Source organism: Opisthocomus hoazin, chromosome 1 (genome assembly GCF_030867145.1).
Source record: "Opisthocomus hoazin isolate bOpiHoa1 chromosome 1, bOpiHoa1.hap1, whole genome shotgun sequence".
In the NCBI taxonomy this organism is placed as follows: domain Eukaryota; kingdom Metazoa; phylum Chordata; class Aves; order Opisthocomiformes; family Opisthocomidae; genus Opisthocomus; species Opisthocomus hoazin.
The window spans coordinates 2,188,638-2,211,153 of record NC_134414.1 but is presented as its reverse complement, the minus strand read 5'-3'; the positions used below and the strand labels follow the sequence as shown (position 1 = coordinate 2,211,153).

Genomic DNA, 22,516 nt, shown 5'->3' with positions numbered 1-22,516 from the left:
GGTCTCTCCAGAAACCCAACAGAGCGAGATCTCCCCAGAAACCCAGCGGAGCCAGGTCTCTCCAGTAACCCAACGGAGCCAGGTCTCCCCAGAAACCCAATGGAGCCAGGTCTCCCCAGAGACCCAACGGAGCCAGGTCTCTCCAGTAACCCAGCAGAGCCAGGTCTCCCCAGAAACCCAACGGAGCCAGGTCTCTCCAGAAACTCAACAGAACCAGGTCTCTCCAGAAACCCAATGGAGCCAGGTCTCCCCATAAACCCAACAGAGCCAGGTCTCTCCAGAGACCCAATGGAGCCAGGTCTCCCCAGAAACCCAGCAGAGCCAGGTCTCTCCAGAAACCCAATGGAGCCAGGTCTCTCCAGAAACCCATCGGAGCCAGGTCTCTCCAGAAACCCAACAGAGCCAGGTCTCTCCAGAGACCCAATGGAGCCAGGTCTCTCCAGAAACCCAATGGAGCCAGGTCTCTCCAGTAACCCAACAGAGCCAGGTCTCTCCAGAAACCCAAAGGAGCCAGGTCTCCCCAGAGACCCAACAGAGCCAGGTCTCTCCAGAAACCCATCGGAGCCAGGTCTCTCCAGAAACCCAACAGAGCCAGGTCTCCCCAGAAACCCAGAAACTGTTTTTTCTGAAGCAGCAGCAACGCTAGAGCAGGACGGGAACCAAACAGACAAACAAAAAGGAAACGAAACCGTGGGAGCACGTACGGCCGCGCTCAATGATGCTTCACCGTGCATGGGAGCCCACCTCAGATCTGGGTTGGACACCGTCGCTCTGATCAGGGGACCTCCCTGCCACGTTGCGGTATGGCGAGGGAGGTTTCACCAGCCCGGCCTTCACGAGGCACGCCGCAAGGACAACTAACTGGCACGTCACCACCGAAGAGCCGGTCAGGTGAGCACGCACGTGTCCTTATGCGTGGCCTGGTGACGAGCCAGGCCCCTGCTCGAGCTGGTAAGACGGGTTGGCAGGTTGGCTACGTCACTCAGGATGGTGCTGGCTCTGGCACACAGCACCAAGTGGCTGCTGCACAGAAGCTAAAACCTTTCCTGAAACCTAAATGAGGAATAACCTTTCAGGAAAGACCAACAGCTGGATACTCCAGCTGGGTGGACGCATAAAACCCACCTTTCCTGAAGGTCATGGAGAGACTGTTCAGCTCTGTGGAGACCCTCAAGGTCTTTCATCATCTTCTTCATGTGCTCCTTTGAATAGCGATTCTGGATGTAGGCAAACCAGCAGCCGCCCACGCCGATGACGATGGACACCACCAGCATGAAGTCCTTCAGGTGGTTGTGACGAGTTACTGGAAGAGACCAGAGATACTGCTGAATTCAGGAGAACACGTCGATGAACTCCGCAAAGCTTCGCCCGCACCAGAGCCAGACGTAAGAACCTCAGACAGCGTTAGGAGGAACTGTGACCCAGGTTTCACAAAGGGAGAAGAAGGAGAGCTGCACCGATATTTAGGGGGGAAAAAGAACTTTGACAACATTTGTTCAATTTGAATGGGGAGGCAACAGAAAAAAAAAGTCTAGAAGGAAAATGAAACTCAAAATCTTTTCAAAGCCTGGTAACACATGAGAGCCTCCACACAGGAACCGCCAGAAGAGCTGTGTGGTTTTTGAAGGCAACTGAGATAACACTGAACATAAAGATGTAAGAGCTAAGAACAAAACAATGTTACTGGAAAAAACATGACTGATGACAGAGACGGGGCAGATCCAGTATCAAACTGTCAAGGCACAGAATCCCAGAATCCCAGAATGGTGGGGTTGGCAGGGCCCTCTGGGGGTCCCCCAGCCCAACCCCCTGCCCAAGCAGGGTCACCCAGAGCAGGCTGCACAGGACCTTGTCCAGGCGGGGCTGGAATATCTCCAGAGAAGGAGACTCCACAGCCTCCCTGGGCAGCCTGGGCCAGGGCTCCGGCACCCTCAGAGGGAAGAAGTTCTTCCTCGGGTTCAGCTGGAGCTTCCTCTGCTCCAGTTTGTGCCCGTTGCCCCTTGTCCTGTCGCTGGGCACCACTGGAAAGAGTCTGGCCCCGTCCTCCTGACCCCCACCCTGCAGATATTTAGAGGCATTTCGAAGGTCCCCTCGCAGCCTTCTCTTCTCCAGGCTGAACAAGCCCAGCTCCCTCAGCCTCTCCTCGGAGCAGAGATGCCCCAGTCCCCTCCTCATCCTCGTAGCCCTGCGCTGGACTCTCTCCAGTAGCTCCTCATCTCTCTTGAACTGGGGAGCCCAGCACTGGACCCAGCACTGCAGATGGGGCCTCCCCAGAGCAGAGCAGAGGGGCAGGAGAACCTCCCTCGCCCTGCTGCCCACACTCCTCCTCATGCACCCCAGGATCCCATTGGCCTTCTGGGCACCCAGGGCACGCTGCTGGCTCACGGTCAACTTGTCTGTTGACAAGTCTGACCCCCGCGGGGTCACAAGCCCTGCCAGCAAACCTGCTCCGGTGTGGGCTCCTCTCTCCATGGGTCCACAGGTCCTGCCAGGAGCCTTCTCCAGCACGGGCTCCCCATGGGGTCACAGTCTCCTGAGAGCAGTCCCTGCTCCGGCATGAGGTCCTCCATAGGCTGTGGGTGGGGATCTGTTCCCCCACCGGCCTCCACAGCTGCAAGGACAGCCTGTCCCACCATGATCTGCTCCAGGGCTGCAGGGACAGCCTGTCCCACCGCGGGCTGTTCCACGGGTGCAGGGACAGCAGGGACAGCCTGTCCCACCATGATCTCCTCCAGGGCTGCAGGGACAGCCTGTCCCACCAGATCTGCTTCAGGGCTGCAGGGACAGCCTGTCCCACCATGATCTGCTCCAGGGCTGCAGGGACAGCCTGTCCCACCACGATCTGCTCCATGGCTGCAGGGACAGCCTGTCCCACCACGGTCTGCTCCACGGGTGCAGGGACAGCCTGTCCCACCATGATCTGCTCCATGGCTGCAGGGACAGCCTGTCCCACCATGATCTGCTCCAGGGCTGCAGGGACAGCCTGTCCCACCACAATCTGCTCCAGGGCTGCAGGGACAGCCTGTCCCACCATGATCTGCTCCATGGCTGCAGGGACAGCCTGTCCCACCATGATCTGCTCCATGGCTGCAGGGACAGCCTGTCCCACCATGGGCTGCTCCAGGGCTGCAGGGACAGCAGGGACAGCCTGTCCCACCATGATCTCATCCAGGGCTGCAGGGACAGCCTGTCCCACCAGATCTGCTTCAGGGCTGCAGGGACAGCCTGTCCCACCATGATCTGCTCCAGGGCTGCAGGGACAGCCTGTCCCACCACGATCTGCTCCAGGGCTGCAGGGACAGCCTGTCCCACCACGGTCTGCTCCACGGGTGCAGGGACAGCCTGTCCCACCATGATCTGCTCCATGGCTGCAGGGACAGCCTGTCCCACCATGATCTGCTCCAGGGCTGCAGGGACAGCCTGTCCCACCATGATCTGCTCCACGGGTGCAGAGACAGCCTGTCCCACCATGATCTGCTCCATGGCTGCAGGGACAGCCTGTCCCACCATGATCTGCTCCAGGGCTGCAGGGACAGCCTGTCCCACCACGATCTGCTCCACGGGTGCAGAGACAGCCTGTCCCACCATGATCTGCTCCAGGGCTGCAGGGACAGCCTGTCCCACCACGATCTGCTCCATGGCTGCAGGGACAGCCTGTCCCACCACGGGCTGCTCCATGGCTGCAGGGACAGCCTGTCCCACCACGGGCTGCTCCACGGCTGCAGGGACAGCCTGTCCCACCACGGGCTGCTCCATGGCTGCAGGGACAGCCTGTCCCACCATGATCTGCTCCAGGGCTGCAGGGACAGCCTGTCCCACCATGATCTGCTCCAGGGCTGCAGGGACAGCCTGTCCCACCACGGGCTGCTCCATGGCTGCAGGGACAGCCTGTCCCACCACGATCTGCTCCATGGCTGCAGGGACAGCCTGTCCCACCACAATCTGCTCCACGGCTGCAGGGACAGCCTGTCCCACCATGGGCTGCTGCATGGCTGCAGGGACAGCCTGTCCCACCATTATCTGCTCCATGGCTGCAGGGACAGCCTGTCCCACCATTATCTGCTCCATGGCTGCAGGGACAGCCTGTCCCACCACGATCTGCTCCACGGCTGCAGGGGAACCACTGCTCTGATGCCTGGAGCTCCTCCTGCCCTCCTTCTTCACTGACCTTGGGGTCTGCAGAGCTCTCACTCCTCCCTCCAGCTACAAAAACGCCCTTACACAGGTTTTTTTTCTTCTCCTTACGTACGTCATCCCAGAGGGCTCCCACCATCACCGATGGGCTCATGCTGGTTTCACCAGTGAGCAAATGTGGTTACTGAGAAACATCAGCATGGGCGCGTGAGAGAAGGAGGGTGAGTAAGTGGGGGTTGAAGTGCTGAACAAACACCAAAACCATGTTTCAAGTGGAATTTTTTTACTATTTGCTACTTAGCAAATGGTAAAAACCTCAAACAAGTACACACCGAGAAACCTAAAAACGAGAAAGAGCAGCTTGGCCGAGCTCGCTGTGAGTAAACACTCAGCGTCTACTGGGGTTACACTGAACGAGGGGAGGGTCAGAGTGGACCTAAGGAAGAAGTTCTTCACAGTGAGGGTGGTGAGACCTGGGGTGCCCGGAGAGCTGGTCAATGCCCCATCTCTGGGAACATCCCAGGCCAGGCTGGATGGGGCTCTGAGCACCCTGACCCAGCTGGAGATGTCCCTGCTCGCTGCAGGGGGTTGGACTGGCTGGCCTGGGAAGGTCCCTTCCCATCCAAACCCTTCCATGATTCTGTGACCCCGCACGTTGCAAACGCTCCAGCCTGAGCTTCCACTTCACAGAATCCCAGCACGGTGGGGTTGGCAGGGCCCTCTGTGGGTCCCCCAGCCCAGCCCCCTGCCCAAGCAGGGTCACCCAGAGCAGGGGGCACAGGACCTTGTCCAGGGGGGCTGGAATATCTCCAGAGAAGGAGACTCCACAGCCTCCCTGGGCAGCCTGGGCCAGGGCTCCGGCACCCTCAGAGGGAAGAAGTTCTTCCTCGGGTTCAGCTGGAGCTTCCTCTGCTTCAGTAGCTTCACGCAGCACAGATTTCTTCTTGCTGCCAGTCCCACAGGTTTTCTCATGGGCAAGCCGATCTCCCGCCGAGGTCTGCACGCAGGTCCCGGCAGTGCGGCGCGTACTCAGCTGCTCCGCACGACATTTACACCACCAACAACTCAGCCCCGCTCCCCAGCACCGGCTCCTCTGAACCACCCTGAAGTCCCAGAGGCTTTTACATCAGGCTGCCCGTAAGCGCACCCAGAGTGCTCCCAGCTGCAGTGCTGGGTCCAGTGCTGGGCTCCCCAATTCAAGAAAGATGAGGAGCTACTGGAGAGAGTCCAGCAAAGGGCTGCGAGGATGAGGAGGGGACTGGAGCATCTCTCCTGCGAGGAGAGGCTGAGGGAGCTGGGCTTGTTCAGCCTGGAGAAGAGAAGGCTGAGAGGGGACCTTCGAAATGCCTCTAAATATCTGCAGGGTGGGGGTCAGGAGGACGGGGCCAGACTCTTTCCAGTGGTGCCCAGCGACAGGACAAGGGGCAATGGGCACAAACTGGAGCAGAGGAAGCTCCAGCTGAACCCGAGGAAGAACTTCTTCCCTCTGAGGGTGCCGGAGCCCTGGCCCAGGCTGCCCAGGGAGGCTGTGGAGTCTCCTTCTCTGGAGATATTCCAGCCCCGCCTGGCCGCGGTGCTGTGCAGCCTGCTCTGGGTGACCCTGCTTGGGCAGGGGGCTGGGCTGGCTGACCCCAGGGGTCCCTGCCAACCCCCCCATGCTGGGATTCTGCGATTCTGCCTTGGAAAGGCGCTCGCTGCCCTGGAGCAGACCGGGAAAGGCTGCAGGTAACCCCAGGAGCAGCGTTCTGCCACGAAGCCCCATTTTCGGGGGTAACTCCTGCCCAGCGCCGGCCACCCCCTGCGCAGCCGAGCCGGGTGGCCCTGCGCGGCCGCCCTTCTCCTCGCCGGCCGCGGCTCAGACGCACCGGGGCCGTTCAGCTCTCCCGCCCCGCCGCCGCAATCGCCGCCCGCCTACGTCAAGCGGAAAAAGACAGCGTTTTTCATGTCTGACGCCCGCCCGCGGCCGCTGCCTGCGCCAGGAGGGACCGACTCGGTCTCCCGCGGCGGCTGCCAGCGTGTTCTCCTCTCCCGCTCCTCCAGCCGGCACCGGCTGCCGGGGGGTGACCCTTCGGGGGGTCCCCCTGCCGAGGCAGCCACCAGATCATCTCTCCGCTCCCCATTTTCCCGCTGCTCTGTCGCTCGCCGCAGCAGAACCGCGCGGAATTTCCACTCTTTCGCCCCTGTGCCCACCGTCCCACTTGTTGGGGTTGTCCCTGCCTTTTACCTCACTTTGCTGGTGACCAGTGGTGACCCCCAGGGTCAGTACTGGGCCCAGTCTTGTTCAACTTCTTCATCAACGACCTGGATGAAGAGTTAGAGTGGACCCTCAGCCAGTTTGCTGATGACACCAAACTGGGAGGAGTGGTGGGCACACCAGCAGGCTGTGCTGCCATCCAGTGAGACCTGGACAGGCTGGAGAGTTGGGCAGAGAGGAACCTGATGAGGTTCAACAAGGGCAAGGGCAGGGTCCTGCCCCTGGGGAGGAACAACCCCAGGCACCAGTACAGGCTGGGGCTGAGCTGCTGGAGAGCAGCTCTGCGCAGAGGGACTGGGAGTGCTGGGGGACGACAGGGTGACCATGAGCCAGCAGCGTGCCCTGGGTGCCAAGAAGGCCAATGGGATCCTGGGGTGCATGAGGAGGAGTGTGGGCAGCAGGGCGAGGGAGGTTCTCCTCCCCCTCTGCTCTGCCCTGGGGAGGCCCCATCTGCAGTGCTGTGTCCAGTGCTGGGCTCCCCAGTTCAAGAGAGATGAGGAGCTACTGGAGAGAGTCCAGCGCAGGGCTGCGAGGATGAGGAGGGGCCTGGAGCATCTCTCCTACGAGGAGAGGCTGAGGGAGCTGGGCTTGTTCAGCCTGGAGAAGAGAAGGCTGCGAGGGGACCTTCGAAATGCCTCTAAATATCTGCAGGGTGGGGGTCAGGAGGACGGGGCCAGACTCTTCCCAGTGGTGCCCAGCGACAGGACAAGGGGCAACGGGCACAAACTGGAGCAGAGGAAGCTCCAGCTGAAGATGAGGAAGAACTTCTTCCCTCTGAGGGTGCCGGAGCCCTGGCCCAGGCTGCCCAGGGAGGCTGTGGAGTCTCCTTCTCTGGAGATATTCCAGCCCCGCCTGGACAGGGTGCTGTGCCCCCTGCTCTGGGTGACCCTGCTTGGGCAGGGGGTTGGGCTGGGGGACCCACAGAGGGCCCTGCCAACCCCACCATGCTGGGATTCTGGGATTCCCTATCACAGTCCCCATCCTTTCTCCACCACTCCAGCACCCGCACCCAAGGCCCCGGCTCATCGCCGCTGGCACACGGACCGAGCGCGGGACGGCACCGCTACCGATCCCGGCGCATTCTGCTAACGGGACAGCGCTGCTCGTCTGCCTCGGTGCGGGTAACCCAAACACAGCCCAGCGAACTGTAAATATTTAAAGTGGGTGGCAAACCTCACAGTGATAAATTCACCCGGTATTTGCCCAAGGAATTCTATGGCGTTAACCTAACGATGCCCCCAGCTAATGAGGAGGGCTGGGGGATGGCAGGGACCCCCGCTAACGATGACCCCAGCTAACGACGACCACAAACAAGGAGGTCTGGGGGACAGCAGAGACCCCAGCTAATGATGACCCCAACTAACGATGACCATAGACGAGGGGGTCTCGGGGACAGCAGAGACCCCAGCTAACGATGACCCCAACTAACGATGACCATAGACGAGGGGGTCTGGGGGACAGCAGAGACCCCAGCTAATGATGACCCCAGCTAACGATGACCATAGACGAGGGGGTCTGGGGGACAGCAGAGACCCCAGCCAACGATGACCCCAACTAACGATGACCGCAGACGAGGGGGGCTGGGGGACAGCAGAGACCCCAGCTAACGATGACCCCAACTAACGATGACCATAGACGAGGGGGTCTGGGGGAACAGCAGAGACCCCAGCCAACAATGACCCCAACTAACGATGACCGCAGACGAAGGGGGCTGGGGGACAGCAGGGACCCCAGCTAACGATGACCCCAACTAACGATGACCCCAACTAACGATGACCACAGACGAGGAGGGCTGGGGGACAGCAGAGACCAGGATGCCTGGTGGACTTCCGTCTTCCATCCTGGGAAGCGGGGCTACGGCAGCCTCTCCCGACACCCCACAGGCAACGCGCGGGTCCCACCGCGACGGCCGTCAGTGGGGTGGCCAGGAGAAGTCACCAGGACGGATCACTCTGCGCACAGCACTTTGCCCGTCCTTCAACCCCAAACGGTCCCACAGCGGCGCCTGAGCCACCCGCGAGGGGACAACCATCCCAGTCGCCATCACTTGAGGGCTGTCGAGAATAAAAATCAAAATTCACTGTTCACCAAAAGTATCTACTGCTTTGAATTTTACTGCTTCTTTTCTTAAATTCTCCTGTTTCACCTGAACTTGTGGTATTTTGTGCTGGATGAATTCCTGAACCTCAGGAGCAGGACACCAGCGGCACGCAGACACAGAAGGAGTGACCGCTCCACATCTGCAGGGTGGGGGTCAGGAGGACGGGGCCAGACTCTTCCCAGTGGTGCCCAGCGACAGGACAAGGGGCAATGGGCACAAACTGGAGCAGAGGAAGCTCCAGCTGAACCCGAGGAAGAACTTCTTCCCTCTGAGGGTGCCGGAGCCCTGGCCCAGGCTGCCCAGGGAGGCTGTGGAGTCTCCTTCTCTGGAGATATTCCAGCCCCGCCTGGACAAGGTCCTCTGCAGCCTGCTCTGGGTGACCCTGCTTGGGCAGGGGGCTGGGCTGGGGGACCCCCAGAGGGCCCTGCCAACCCCCACCATTCTGGGATTCTGTGACCACCTGCGAAGAACCAGAGCGCATCCAAAACCACGGTGTCCATCACCGCGTGGATGCTGCTCCCGCGGCTCCAACGGTCACTGAGGACCTCCCCAAAGCGCCGATGGCTACCGGCTGTTGGAAGCGGCTGTTTCACAACCCATTCCCAAAGGGATCCGCTTCAGATCAGCACCTTCTCACCACACACTGCACCACGAGCTGGAGACAAGCCCAGTCGGCCAACCAGAAAATAGCAAATCTTGCCTTCTGAAAGTGTTGAATTACTAAAATTTAAACTTCAGCTACAATTTAAAGCGTATTTCCCGTATTCACACACTGCAGGTCGCAGAATCACAGAATCCCAGAATCCCAGCATGGCAGGGGTTGGCAGGGACCTCTGGGGTCCCCCAGCCCAACCCCCTGCCCAAGCAGGGTCACCCAGAGCAGGCTGCACAGCACCACGGCCAGGCGGGGCTGGAATATCTCCAGAGAAGGAGACTCCACAGCCTCCCTGGGCAGCCTGGGCCAGGGCTCCGGCACCCTCAGAGGGAAGAAGTTCTTCCTCAGGTTCAGCTGGAGCTTCCTCTGCTTCAGTTTGTGCCCGTTGCCCCTTGTCCTGGCGCTGGGCACCACTGGAAAGAGTCTGGCCCCGGCCTCCTGACCCCCACCCTGCAGATATTTCGAGGCATTTCGAAGGTCCCCTCGCAGCCTTCTCTTCTCCAGGCTGAACAAGCCCAGCTCCCTCAGCCTCTCCTCGTAGCAGAGATGCTCCAGTCCCCTCCTCATCCTCGCAGCCCTCCGCTGGACTCTCTCCAGGAGCTCCTCATCTCTCTCGAACTGGGGAGCCCAGCACTGGACCCAGCACTGCAGATGGGGCCTCACCAGGGCAGAGCAGAGGGGAAGGAGAACCTCGCTCACCCTGCTGCCCACACTCCTCCTCATGCACCCCAGGATCCCATTGGCCTTCTGGGCACCCAGGGCACGCTGCTGGCTCATGGTCACCCTGTCGTCCCCCAGCACTCCCAGTCCCTCTCCGCAGAGCTGCTCTCCAGGAGGTCCCCCCCAGCCTGTACCCTACAACCCTCTGATGAGCTTCTAACTCCCTTCGCCCGCAGCTCTGCCAAGCCTCACCAATTCCCCTTGGTCTGCTCTGCGCACCCACTTTTCCCAGATTTTGCCTCCCTGCGCCTTTTCTCACGAGTTTGGACACAGAATAAAAATAAGAAAAGAGTGCACCAACAGCTGGAGTTTAAAAACAAAAAACCCAGCAGAAGTAACGGCAGCGCCTTATCGCTTCCCACGGCCCGGCGCTGGGCAGCCCGGCGAGCGAAGGCTGGAGAAAAGCCCACCAACCCGCACTTCTCCGTTGGGTCGTTGGCAGCTCCGTGCCCCGCAGCGTGAAGGCACGGCCCAGCCGCCGACAGCAGCTTCAAAACCCGCGGCGAGAGCAGAGGGAGCGCAGAGGGACCCGCAGCCCTCAGCACCCAAAGCCGCCGGAGCTCCCGAGCCCGCCCAGACGATTGCCCCACGGGAATCGGGCCGTGCCCCCGTCACCTTCAGATGAAAGCTCCTGCACGGGGACACCCCAGACCTCAAGGGAGAGAGGAGCCCTGTGCGAGAGGGCTCACACTGAATCATGGAACCATCAAGGTTGAAGAAGACCTCTGGGATCACCAAGTCCAACCGCCAATCCAACCCCACCACGCCTGCTCAACCATGTCCCCAAGGGCCACAGCCACACGGTGTTTGAACCCCTCCAGGGATGGGGACTCCCCCACCGCCCTGGGCAGCCTGGGCCAAGGCCTGACCACTCTTCCAGTGAAGACATTTTTCCCGATATCCAGTCTGAACCTCCCCTGATGCAGCTTGAGGCCATCGCCTCTTGGCCTTTTCTCCTCTGGCAGGAGGAGATGGGGATGGCAGGGAGAGGGGGATGGCAGCAGAAGATGGGGATGGCAGGAGAAGATGGGGATGGCAGGAGAAGATGGGGATGGCAGGGAGATGGAATCACAGAATCATCAAGGTTGGGAAAGACCTCTAAGACCATCAAGTCCAACCGCCAACCCAACCCTACCATGCCTGCTCAGCCATGTCCCCAAGGGCCACAGCCACACGGTGTTTGAACCCCTCCAGGGATGGGGACTCCCCCACCGCCCTGGGCAGCCTGGGCCAAGGCCTGACCACTCTTGCAGTGAAGAAATTGTTCCCAATATCCAATCTGAACCTCCCCTGATGCAGCTTGAGGCCATCGCCTCTTGGCCTTTTCTCCTCTGGCAGGAGGAGATGGGGATGGCAGGGAGAGGTGGGGATGGCAGGAGAAGATGGGGATGGCAGGGAGAGGGGGATGGCAGGGAGATAGAATCACAGAATCATCAAGGTTGGGAAAGACCTCCAAGACCATCAAGTCCAACCACCAACCCAACCCTACCACACCGGCTCAACCATGTCCCCAAGGGCCACATCCACGCGGTGTTTGAACCCCTCCAGGGATGGGGACTCCCCCACTGCCCTGGGCAGCCTGGGCCAAGCCCTGACCACTCTTCCAGTGAAGAAATTGTTCCCAATCTCCAATCTGAACCTCCCCTGACGCAGCTTGAGGCCACCACTTCTCATCATAGAATCATGGGTTGGAAAAGACCTCTAAGATCATCAAGTCCAACCATCACCCCAACACCACCATGCCCACTAAACCATGTCCCCAAGGGCCACATCTACTTGTTTTTTAAACCCTTCTAGGGATGGGGACTCAACCACCTCTCTAGGCAGCCTGGTCCAATGCCTGACCAAAATTGTCCCATTGCTGGTTACTGGGGAGAAGAGACCAACACCCACCTCCTCACACCCTCCTGTCAGGGAGCTGGAGAGAGCGAGAAGGTCTCCCCTCAGTCTCCTCTTCTCCAGACTGAGCAGCCCCAGCTCCTTCAGCTGCTCCTCATGGGACTTCTTCTCCAGCCCCCTCCCCAGCGTCGCTCTTCTAAACCCTGCACTGCCAACACGGTCTGCCTCAAAAATCCACCCCGTCTGCACGACGCCAAGCAGAAACAGGTCCTGACCAAGGACGGTTCCTGCTCACCTCACAAAGGCACCTAAAGCCCGTGAGTAAGAGGGAACAAACTGAAGCAGAGGAAGTTCCAGCTGAAGATGAGGAAGAACTTCTTCCCTCTGAGGGTGCCGGAGCCCTGGCCCAGGCTGCCCAGGGAGGCTGTGGAGTCTCCTTCTCTGGAGATATTCCAGCCCCGCCTGGACGCGGTGCTGTGCCCCCTGCTCTGGGTGACCCTGCTTGGGCAGGGGGTTGGGCTGGGTGACCCCAGAGGTCCCTGCCAACCCCACCATGCTGGGATTCTGGGATTCTGAGAGACAGAAGTGCCTTTAACAACGAGACAGCAGACGTGAGCCAGACGGAACGAACGCGGACGGAGCAGCCTGGAGATCAGCATCGAGATCGCGCCCGCAGACGCCTCCGATCAGCACCCAAGGAGTCCCTTGGTCTCCTCCATCCCGCCTGCCTTCCCACCCGGCCACCCCGCTCGCCCGGAGGCGGCTGATCCCGCAGCCCGGCTCCGGCAGAGCCCCCGGGCTGGACCCCCCCAGCGCAGCCCGTGCCTGCTCCAGGGACACGTCGCCCCGGCAAACCCGGGCTCACGCAGCTCAGCAGCGAGCGGGGACGGGTCCTCGCGACGGACGGACTGTGAGTGTTGGTACTCACGGAGAGGGGGTCCAAACAGCACCGTGTCCAGAGCTTTCAGCTGCAGCTTCTGCCTGTGGCTCCGATCCGTCATTTTCAGGACACTTCCCATCAGCGTGGCGTTGTTCACTGCCAGCCTGCCCAAAAAAATACAGAAATAAAGAAGTAGGCACGGTCACATCCATCTGGATTAATGACGGACCAAAAACTTGTACCATGGAGATGACAGGAGGAGGAATGCAATGAGCAGGACCTGAAAGCTCCCTGCCTAGGCTGCTGGGACTAAAGAAACCCCTCAAACATCGTCACGGCTGATGTAAAACATCTCTGCGCACGGGGTCAGCAGCAGCGTCTCTGGCTTCGCTCGGAGAGAGAAGGAAAAAGCAAGACCATCCTACTCCACTAAGCCTGACAGCCTGTCACCGATGTCCTACCAAACCCAGCCTTCTGGTACCCTGATCACAGAACCCCAGAATGTTCGGGGTTGGCAGGGCCCTCTGTGGGTCCCCCAGCCCAGCCCCCTGCCCAAGCAGGGTCACCCAGAGCAGGGGGCACAGCACCGCGGCCAGGCGGGGCTGGAATATCTCCAGAGAAGGAGACTCCACAGCCTCCCTGGGCAGCCTGGGCCAGGGCTCCGGCACCCTCAGAGGGAAGAAGTTCTTCCTCATCTTCAGCTGGAGCTTCCTCTGCTTCAGTTTGTGCCCGTTGCCCCTTGTCCTGTCGCTGGGCACCACTGGAAAGAGTCTGGCCCCGTCCTCCTGACCCCCCCCTGCAGATATTTATGGGCATTTCGAAGGTCCCCTCGCAGCCTTCTCTTCTCCAGGCTGAACAAGCCCAGCTCCCTCAGCCTCTCCTCGCAGCAGAGATGCTCCAGTCCCCTCCTCATCCTCGCAGCCCTGCGCTGGACTCTCTCCAGTAGCTCCTCATCTTCCTTGAACTGGGGAGCCCAGCACTGGACCCAGCACTGCAGATGGGGCCTCCCCAGGGCAGAGCAGAGGTGCAGGAGAACCTCCCTTGCCCTGCTGCCCACACTCCTCCTCATGCACCCCAGGATCCCATTGGCCTTCTTGGCACCCAGGGCACGCTGCTGGCTCATGGTCACCCTGTCGTCCCCCAGCACTCCCAGTCCCTCTCCACAGAGCTGCTCTCCAGCAGCTCAGCCCCAGCCTGTGCTGGTGCCTGGGGTTGTTCCTCCCCAGGGGCAGGACCCTGCCCTTGCCCTTGTTGAACCTCATCAGGTTCCTCTCTGCCCAACTCTCCAGCCTGTCCAGGTCTCGCTGGATGGCAGCACAGCCTGCTGGTGTGCCCACCACTCCTCCCAGTTTGGTGTCATCAGCAAACTGGCTGAGGGTACACTCTAACTCTTCATCCAGGTCGTTGATGAAGAAGTTGAACAAGGCTGGGCCCAGTACTGACTCTTGGGGGACACCACCAGTTCCCGGCCTCCAGAAAGTGCAGGTGCAAAGCTGAGGACGATGAGCAGTGACAGAGCAGGTCCCTGACGGGGGTGGGGTGACACAGACAGGCTGTGGCAGAGCCCGGACGCATCCCAGGTCTGCTCCGTGCCAGGGCAGGGTCCCAGCTCCAAGCAGGTCGCTTCAGGCCCAGGCAGGTGACACCTCACCTCCCAACCAGCAAGGAGAGCACCCACGGCCAGGCTGCAGCCTCTCCTCTCACCCACGGCAGAGCCGCCGTCGCCAACAGCAAAACCACTCCCTGCAGCGAGGATGACGCCAACGCCGAAGGCTCCGCACGTCGCCGAAGCGGAACGGGACCGGGACGTGGCTCGGCGCACGCCGAGGAGGTGCACGGGGCGTGAGGACCCACCTTGGATCTGCTTCTCCCCCCGAGGAAGGCGCGACAAGGCAGCGAGCACTGACCTGGGCATGGCGTGGCCGCTCAGCTGCAGCTTTCGGAAGGTCTCTTCGTACTGAGGCAGCTCCACGTAGGTAATGAGCCACTGAACCACCTCGTCCACCGTCCAGTTGTGCACTGCAGGAGAGGCAGAAGACAGGCCAGCAGCTTCACACGTGTACTCGGCTCTGAAACCACCCAGCCGGCAGCAAGAGCAGAACTTCACCAGATGAACCTCATCCCATCACCTTCAAAGAATCCCAGCATGGTTGGGGTTGGCAGGGACCTCTGGGGTCACCCAGCCCAACCCCCCTGCCCAAGCAGGGTCACCCAGAGCAGGGGGCACAGGACCTTGTCCAGGCAGGGCTGGAATATCTCCAGAGAAGGAGACTCCACAGCCTCCCTGGGCAGCCTGGGCCAGGGCTCCGGCACCCTCAGAGGGAAGAAGTTCTTCCTCGGGTTCAGCTGGAGCTTCCTCTGCTCCAGTTTGTGCCCATTGCCCCTTGTCCTGTCGCTGGGCACCACTGGAAAGAGTCTGGTCCCATCCTCCTGACACCCACCCTGCAGATATTTAGAGGCATTTCTAAGGTCCCCTCGCAGCCTTCTCTTCTCCAGGCTGAACAAGCCCAGCTCCCTCAGCCTCTCCTCGTAGCAGAGATGCTCCAGTCCCCTCCTCATCCTCGTAGCCCTCCGCTGGACTCTCTCCAGTAGCTCCTCATCTCTCTTGACCTGGGGAGCCCCGATTCAGCAAAGGATCTGCCAAGTCTAAAGGTGTCCCCGCTGAGCGTGTCCCGGGGCCGGGACATCAAATCCTGCGGGCTCTCAGGTGAGAAATCACCCCCTGGGATGCCCCGGGCTCCTCAGCCTCTACCGGCGCCGTTGGCTTCGCTGCTCTGTTCCACGCGCCACGGGCTGCCACGCGTCAGCGCTAACAGAGGCCACCACAGCCTCCGGTCACAGACGCTTCGCGGGGGTTGGTTTCACACCACGCTTCCAGCTCACGGAGGAGGAACGCGTGACGGGGCCATGGGACAGAGGAGCAGGCTCGGACAGGGGCGATGCTTCGCTGGCCGCGGTGTCACCGGGACGCAACACCCACAGGGCGGGCAGATGGTTGGAGAAACCTCTCTGCTTTCTGCCATCCGAGTGACGTCGCTGTCCCCAGACTCCCAACAAAGCGCGTTCGTCCTCACCACGCGCCTAAAGCCCTGATCCTGCTGTGGGTGACCCTGCTTGGGCAGGGGGTTGGGCTGGGGGACCCACAGAGGGCCCTGCCAACCCCGACCATTCTGTGATTCTGTGATCCTGTCCCTTTACTCAGCTCTGGTGAGACCCCACCTGGAGTCCTGCGTCCAGCTCTGGAGCCCCCAACATAGGAAGGACGTGGATGGGTTGGAGCAGGGCCAGAGGAGGCCATGGAGATGATCCGAGGGCTGGAGCACCTCTCCTACGAGGACAGGCTGAGGGAGCTGGGGCTGTTCAGCCTGGAGAAGAGAAGGCTCCGGGGTGACCTCAGAGCAGCAGCCAGAGGGGCTACAGGAAGGATGGAGAGGGGCTTTTCACAAGGGGGTGCGGTGATAGGACAAGGGGGAATGGCTCTAAACTAAAAGAGGGCAGATTTAGATGAGATATTAGGAAGAAATTCTTCCCCAGGAGGGTGGTGAGGCCCTGGCCCAGGTTGCCCAGAGAAGCTGTGGCTGCCCCCTCCCTGGCAGGGCTCAAGGCCAGGTTGGATGGAGCTCTGAGCACCCTGGGCTGGTGGGAGATGTCCCTGCTGATGGCAGGGGGGTTGGAACCAGATGATTTTCAAGGTCCCTCACAACCCAAACCATTCTGTGATTCTATAAAAACTGAATTCAGCTAACGCGGCTGGAAACACGCTCCGAAAGCCTCACCCCTCCTCCAGACCCGCAGACCACCCGAGTGCCACCTGAGCAGGAAGCGCCGGGGGGAAATGCTGCAAGGAAAGGTCACCAGCAGCTTGGGAAGGGATTGGCAGGAGGAGGCGGAGGGGGTCCTGCGGCCACGTGAGCTTTCCTCCCTCCCTGCCTCACCTCGGGATGGCGGGTTATTATTTTTGGAGCTGATACACAGCTCCCAAGCCACTGCTCAGGAGACAGAATCACAGAATCGCAGAATCCCAGCATGGTGGGGTTGGCAGGGCCCTCTGGGGTCCCCCAGCCCAGCCCCCTGCCCAAGCAGGGTCACCCACAGCAGGCTGCACAGGACCTTGTCCAGGCAGGGCTGGAATATCTCCAGAGAAGGAGACTCCACAGCCCCTCTGGGCAGCCTGGGCCAGGGCTCCGGCACCCTCAGAGGGAAGAAGTTCTTCCTCATCTTCAGCTGGAGCTTCCTCTGCTCCAGTTTGTGCCCATTGCCCCTTGTCCTGTCGCTGGGCACCACTGGAAAGAGTCTGGCCCCGTCCTCCTGACCCCCACCCTGCAGATATTTAGAGGCATTTCGAAGGTCCCCTCGCAGCCTTCTCTTCTCCAGGCTGAACAAGCCCAGCTCCCTCAGCCTCTCCTCGGAGCAGAGATGCTCCAGTCCCCTCCTCATCCTCGTAGCCCTGCACTGGACTCTCTCCAGTAGCTCCTCATCTCTCTCAAACTGGGGAGCCCAGCACTGGACACCACACCCCAGTTCTGGGTTCAAGTCCTCAGCACGGCGTATTCCAGCCCCGCCTGGCCGCGGTGCTGTGCCCCCTGCTCTGGGCGACCCTGCTTGGGCAGGGGGTTGGGCTGGGGGACCCCAGAGGCCCCTTCTGACCCCGACCATGCTGGGATTCTGTGAAAAAGGCAGCAGTGGTTTCGTGCCTGTTGGTGACCCTCCCGACGCCGGCAGAGCCTGGGGCCGGGGCAGCCGCGCGCCGCAGCCCGCGAAGCCCCCCCGAACCCCCCAGCTCCTGCCAACACTCAGCCTCCTCGGGACGTCTGAAGATGAGGAAGAACTTCTTCCCTCTGAGGGTGCCGGAGCCCTGGCCCAGGCTGCCCAGGGAGGCTGTGGAGTCTCCTTCTCTGGAGATATTCCAGCCCCGCCTGGCCGCGGTGCTGTGCCCCCTGCTCTGGGTGACCCTGCTTGGGCAGGGGGTTGGGCTGGGGGACCCACAGAGGTCCCTGCCAACCCCACCATTCTGTGATTCTGTGATTCTGTCTCCCACCAGCGACCGAGCTCCCCCAGCTCCCTGGGTGAACTCGCTGCGACGAGCGACGCCGTTTCCGACCAGCGAGCAGCTTGCTCCCGCGCCGCACGCATTTACGTACGCCTCCACTTTTAGGACTCTATTTTCCCTGCTTTTCACCAGATTCAGGAGCTTTTCAGGTTCAGCAAAATTTCTTCTAAGGACAACAGGACCTGCAGGAGAACTCCCCCAGGGCCCCGCTGAGCGCCCGGGATGCCGCTACCCACGCGAACACCCGCGGAGAGCGGGTGTCTGCAGGAGAACCGGGCACGGGACGGGTTTTGGCTCTGTTTTAACGCACGTTTATAGGGGGAGAGAAATGAAAATTGGGAAAAAAACAGTTGGGAAGCACCGGGAAACAAGAGATCCTGCAAGGCTCTCCCGGGAAAGGGCGGCTGGAAGCGCGCTCGTGCCGGCAGCGCCGGCAGCAGCACAAGTTTCTCCTGGGAGCGACACACGCGCTGCCACCACGCGTATCCGACACCCAAAGCGTCTGGGGGGCTGGAGGGGGCTCTCTCATTTTCCTTGCTCGTCTTTTTTACCTTCGGACGTCTTCCAGGCCTTCCAGAGATCCTCCACGCTGATGAGCTTGTCTTCGCCGTGGAAGGTGCTGTGCTTGACCGTGGGGTCGTGATAATTCAAGTCCTCCCGCAGGAACTAGGAGAAGAATAAACACCAGGGTTATTCTTTGATTCATCTTTTAGAGAGATGAGAAGCAATAAAATAAAAAACCAACAACTTTCACCTGCCTTGTTATTACACCTGCAGAGCAGCACGTCATAATTTCTGCAGCAAAGTCCTCGTAAGTCAGAGATGCAGCATCTCTGGCCTTTTAACCTCTGATAAAACTACGTCACCTCACAGAATCCCAGCATGGTGGGGTTGGCAGGGACCCCTGCGGGTCCCCCAGCCCAACCCCCTGCCCCAGCAGGGTCACCCAGAGCAGGCTGCACAGGACCTTGTCCAGGCGGGGCTGGAATATCTCCAGAGAAGGAGACTCCACAGCCTCCCTGGGCAGCCTGGGCCAGGGCTCCGTCACCCTCAGAGGGAAGAAGTTCTTCCTCGGGTTCAGCTGGAGCTTCCTCTGCTTCAGTTTGTGCCCATTGCCCCTTGTCCTGTCGCTGGGCACCACTGGAAAGAGCTTGGCCCCATCCTCCTGACCCCCACCCTGCAGATATTTAGAGGCATTTCAAAGGTCCCCTCGCAGCCTTCTCTTCTCCAGGCTGAACAAGCCCAGCTCCCTCAGCCTCTCCTCGTAGCAGAGATGTTCCAGGCCCCTCCTCATCCTCACAGCCCTCCGCTGGACTCTCTCCAGTAGCTCCTCATCTCTCTTGAACTGGGGAGCCCAGAACTGGACACAGTAAAAGTCCCCTCTAGACCAGGAGCCGGTGCTTTAACACCGGGCAGGGTGTGAAAAACCTCCGGGCAAAGCTGCAGCTCTCCAGGCTCTCTCCGAACCCTCTGCAGATGCCACCAAGGCCACCAACCGCAGCTCCAGCCCGGTGCCTCCCTGCCCACCGGCAGCTCCGCCGCCTTTCCCATCCCACCGACACCAGAACCAGGAAAACTCGGGCAGCGTCAGCCGTGCCAGCCCGCGGCGGGGAGAGGCGAAGCCATCGGCCACGCGGCTCGGGACCGAGAGGGACTCGGCAATGTCACCTGGCAGCCGCGGCGTCAGCTGCCGCGCTGTATATTTAGCTCGGCGAGAGCAGGGAGGAAAAGAGATCTCCTGCAGCTCTGCGTCACCAAGGCAAAGCCCCGGGGACTCGGCGGAGCGGCCGGCGCTGGCTGCGGGGAGAGCGTCTCCGTGAGGAGCGAGGAGGAGGAGGCGGGACGCGGGCGGCCTTCCTCGGGCGAGCTGGCCAGGAGCCAGAGCCCCGAGAAACCCTACGGGCAGAACTTCCCTTGGCGTCTCCCGGGGAAATCACAGAATCCCAGCATGGTCAGGGTTGGAATGGCCCTCTGGGGGTCCCCCAGCCCAACCCCCTGCCCAAGCAGGGTCACCCAGAGCAGGGGGCACAGCACCTTGTCCAGGCGGGGCTGGAATATCTCCAGAGAAGGAGACTCCACAGCCTCCCTGGGCAGCCTGGGCCAGGGCTCCGGCACCCTCAGAGGGAAGAAGTTCTTCCTCGGGTTCAGCTGGAGCTTCCTCTGCCTCAGTTTGTGCCCGTTGCCCCTTGTCCTGTCGCTGGGCACCACTGGAAAGAGTCTGGCCCCATCCTCCTGACCCCCACCCTGCAGATATTTAGAGGCATTTCGAAGGTCCCCTCGCAGCCTTCTCTTCTCCAGGCTGAACAAGCCCAGCTCCCTCAGCCTCTCCTCGTAGCAGAGATGCTCCAGTCCCCTCCTCATCCTCGTAGCCCTGCACTGGACTCTCTCCAGTAGCTCCTCATCTCTCTTGAACTGGGGAGCCCAGAACTGGACCCAGCACTGCAGATGGGGCCTCACCAGGGCAGAGCAGAGGGGCAGGAGAACCTCCCTCGTCCTGCTGCCCACACTCCTCCTCACGCACCCCAGGATCCCATCGCCCTTCTGGGCACCCAGGGCACGCTGCTGGCTCATGGTCACCCTGTCATCCCCCAGCACTCCCAGTCCCTCTCCGCAGAGCTGCTCTCCAGCAGGGCCGCCCCAGCCTGTCCTGGTGCCTGGGGTTGTTCCTCCCCAGGGGCAGGACCCTGCATTTGCCCTTGTTGAACCTCATCAGGTTCCTCTCTGCCCAACTCTCCAGCCTGTCCAGGTCACGCTGGATGGCAGCACAGCCTGCTGGTGTGCCCACCACTCCTCCCAGTTTGGTGTCATCAGCAAACTGGCTGAGGGTACATTCTAACTCTTCATCCAGGTCGTTGATGAAGAAGTTGAACAAGGCTGGGCCCAGTACTGACCCCTGAGGGACACCACCAGTTCCCGGCCTCCAACCAGACTCAGCGCCGCTGATGCCAACCCTCTGAGCTCGGCCATTCAGCCAGTTCTCAACCCACCTCACCGACCACTCATCCAGCCCATAATTCCTGAGCTTCCCCAGATGTCCCCATGAGGGACAGTTCTTCCACTTTGATCGAGGTCACTGCTGCCAGCTTCAACCTCACAGAAAACTCCCTCCCAGAAAGGAAAAACGCAGCGGTGCTGTCAGGACAGCATGAAGTTCTCCGGCAAAAATTCCACCTACAATGAGCAGAATTTAAAAACAGAGATCTCTGCCTCGCTCCTTCCGCCCAGCCAGGCCTTCCAAGCCAAACAGCCCCGCAGAGCCAGGGCTGCAGCCAGCGCCGAGCCCGCAGCCGCCCCGGGCACGCGGGCACCGGGGCGCAGAGAGCACGCGGTGCCGCGACCACGGCCGCGACGCCCGCAGGGGACCCGGCCCGGGCTCCGAAACCGCCTCGGCCGCGCACGGGGATTAAATGGGGAGAAGGGGGGTGCACAGGGATTAAATAGGGAGAAGAGGGGTGCAGGAGGATTAAAGGGGGAGGAATGCAGGAGGATTAAACGGGGAGAAAAGGGGTGGACGGGGATTAAATGGCGAGAAGAGGGGTGCACGGGGATTAAATGGGGAGAAGAGGGGTGCAGGATGATTAAAGGGGGAGAAGGAGGGTGAACGAGGATTAAATGGGGAGAAGAAGGGAGCACAGGGATTAAAAAGGGAGAAAAAGGGTGCAGGGGATTAAACGGGGAGAAGAAGGATGCATGGGGATTAAATGGGAGAAGGGGGGTGTGCGGGGATTAAACGGGAAGAAGAGGGGTGCACAGGGATAAAGGGGAGAAGAGGGGTGCACGGGGATTAAACAGGGAGAAGGAGGGTGCACGGGGATTAAATGAGAAGAGGGGTGCACGGGGATTGAACGGGGAGAAAAAGGATGCATGGGGATTAAAGGGGAAAAGGAGGGTGCACGGGGATTAAAGGGGGAGAAGAGGGGTGCAGGAGGATTAAACGGGGAGAAAAGGGGTGCACGGGGATTAAATGGGGAGAAGAAGGATGCATGGGGATTAAAGGGGAGAAGAGGGGTGCACGGGGATTAAATGAGAGAAGAGGGGTGCAGGGGATTAAAGGGGGAGAAGAAGGGTGCAGGAGGATTAAATGGGGAGGACTGCAGGAGGATTAAACGGGGAGAAAAGGGGTGCACGGGGATTAAGTGAGAAGAGGGGTGCACGGGGATTAAAGGGGAGAAGAGGGGTGCACAGGGATTAAATGGGGAGAACAGGGGTGCAGGAGGATTAAATGGGAGAAGAGGGGTGCACAGGGATTAAATGGGGAGGAGTGCAGGAGGATTAAACGAGGAGAAAAGGGGTGCACGGGGATTAAATGGGGAGAAGGAGGGTGCAGGGGGATTAAAGGGGGAGAAGAGGGGTGCACGGGGATTAAATGGGAGAAGAGGGGTGCAGGAGGATTAAGGGGGAGAAGAAGGGTGCATGGGGAATAAATGGGGAGAAGAAGGCTGCAGGAGGATTAAATGGGGAGAAGAGGGGTGCACGGGGATTAAGCAGGGAGAAGGAGGGTGCAGGAGGGTTAAAGGGGAGCAGAAGGCTGCAGGAGGGTTAAACGTGACCACCACAGGCTTCCTTTGGAGCCGCCCGCGGTCTTTTGGAGGACACCTCCGGCGGCTGTCCCACCTCCAGCAGCTGTCCCACCTCCAGCAGCTGTCCCACCTCCGGTGGCTGTCCCACCTCCGGCAGCTGTCCCACCTCCAGCGGCTGTCCCACCGCCAGCGGCTGTCCCACCTCCAGCAGCTGTCCCACCACCAGCGGCTGTCCCACCTCCAGCAGCTGTCCCACCGCCAGCGGCTGTCCCACCTCCAGCAGCTGTCCCACCTCCAGCAGCTGTCCCACCTCCGATGGCTGTCCCACCGCCAGCGGCTGTCCCACCTCCGGTGGCTGTCCCA

General features: G+C 60.7%; 1 protein-coding gene across 7 annotated transcripts in view; it reads right to left on the bottom strand.

Moving 5' to 3' along the window:
* STIM1 (stromal interaction molecule 1) overlaps positions 1-22,516 on the bottom strand; it is an 89,793-nt gene that overhangs the window by 41,265 nt on the left and 26,012 nt on the right. For all 7 annotated transcript variants that reach the window (XM_075414278.1, XM_075414303.1, XM_075414294.1 and 4 more), the window contains 4 exons: positions 18,185-18,299; positions 14,491-14,602; positions 12,632-12,747; positions 1,126-1,303 (listed from right to left, as the gene is read on the bottom strand). In XM_075414278.1, the coding sequence (XP_075270393.1) occupies positions 1,126-1,303; positions 12,632-12,747; positions 14,491-14,602; positions 18,185-18,299 (521 nt within the window). The remainder of the gene's footprint in view (positions 1-1,125; positions 1,304-12,631; positions 12,748-14,490; positions 14,603-18,184; positions 18,300-22,516) is intronic.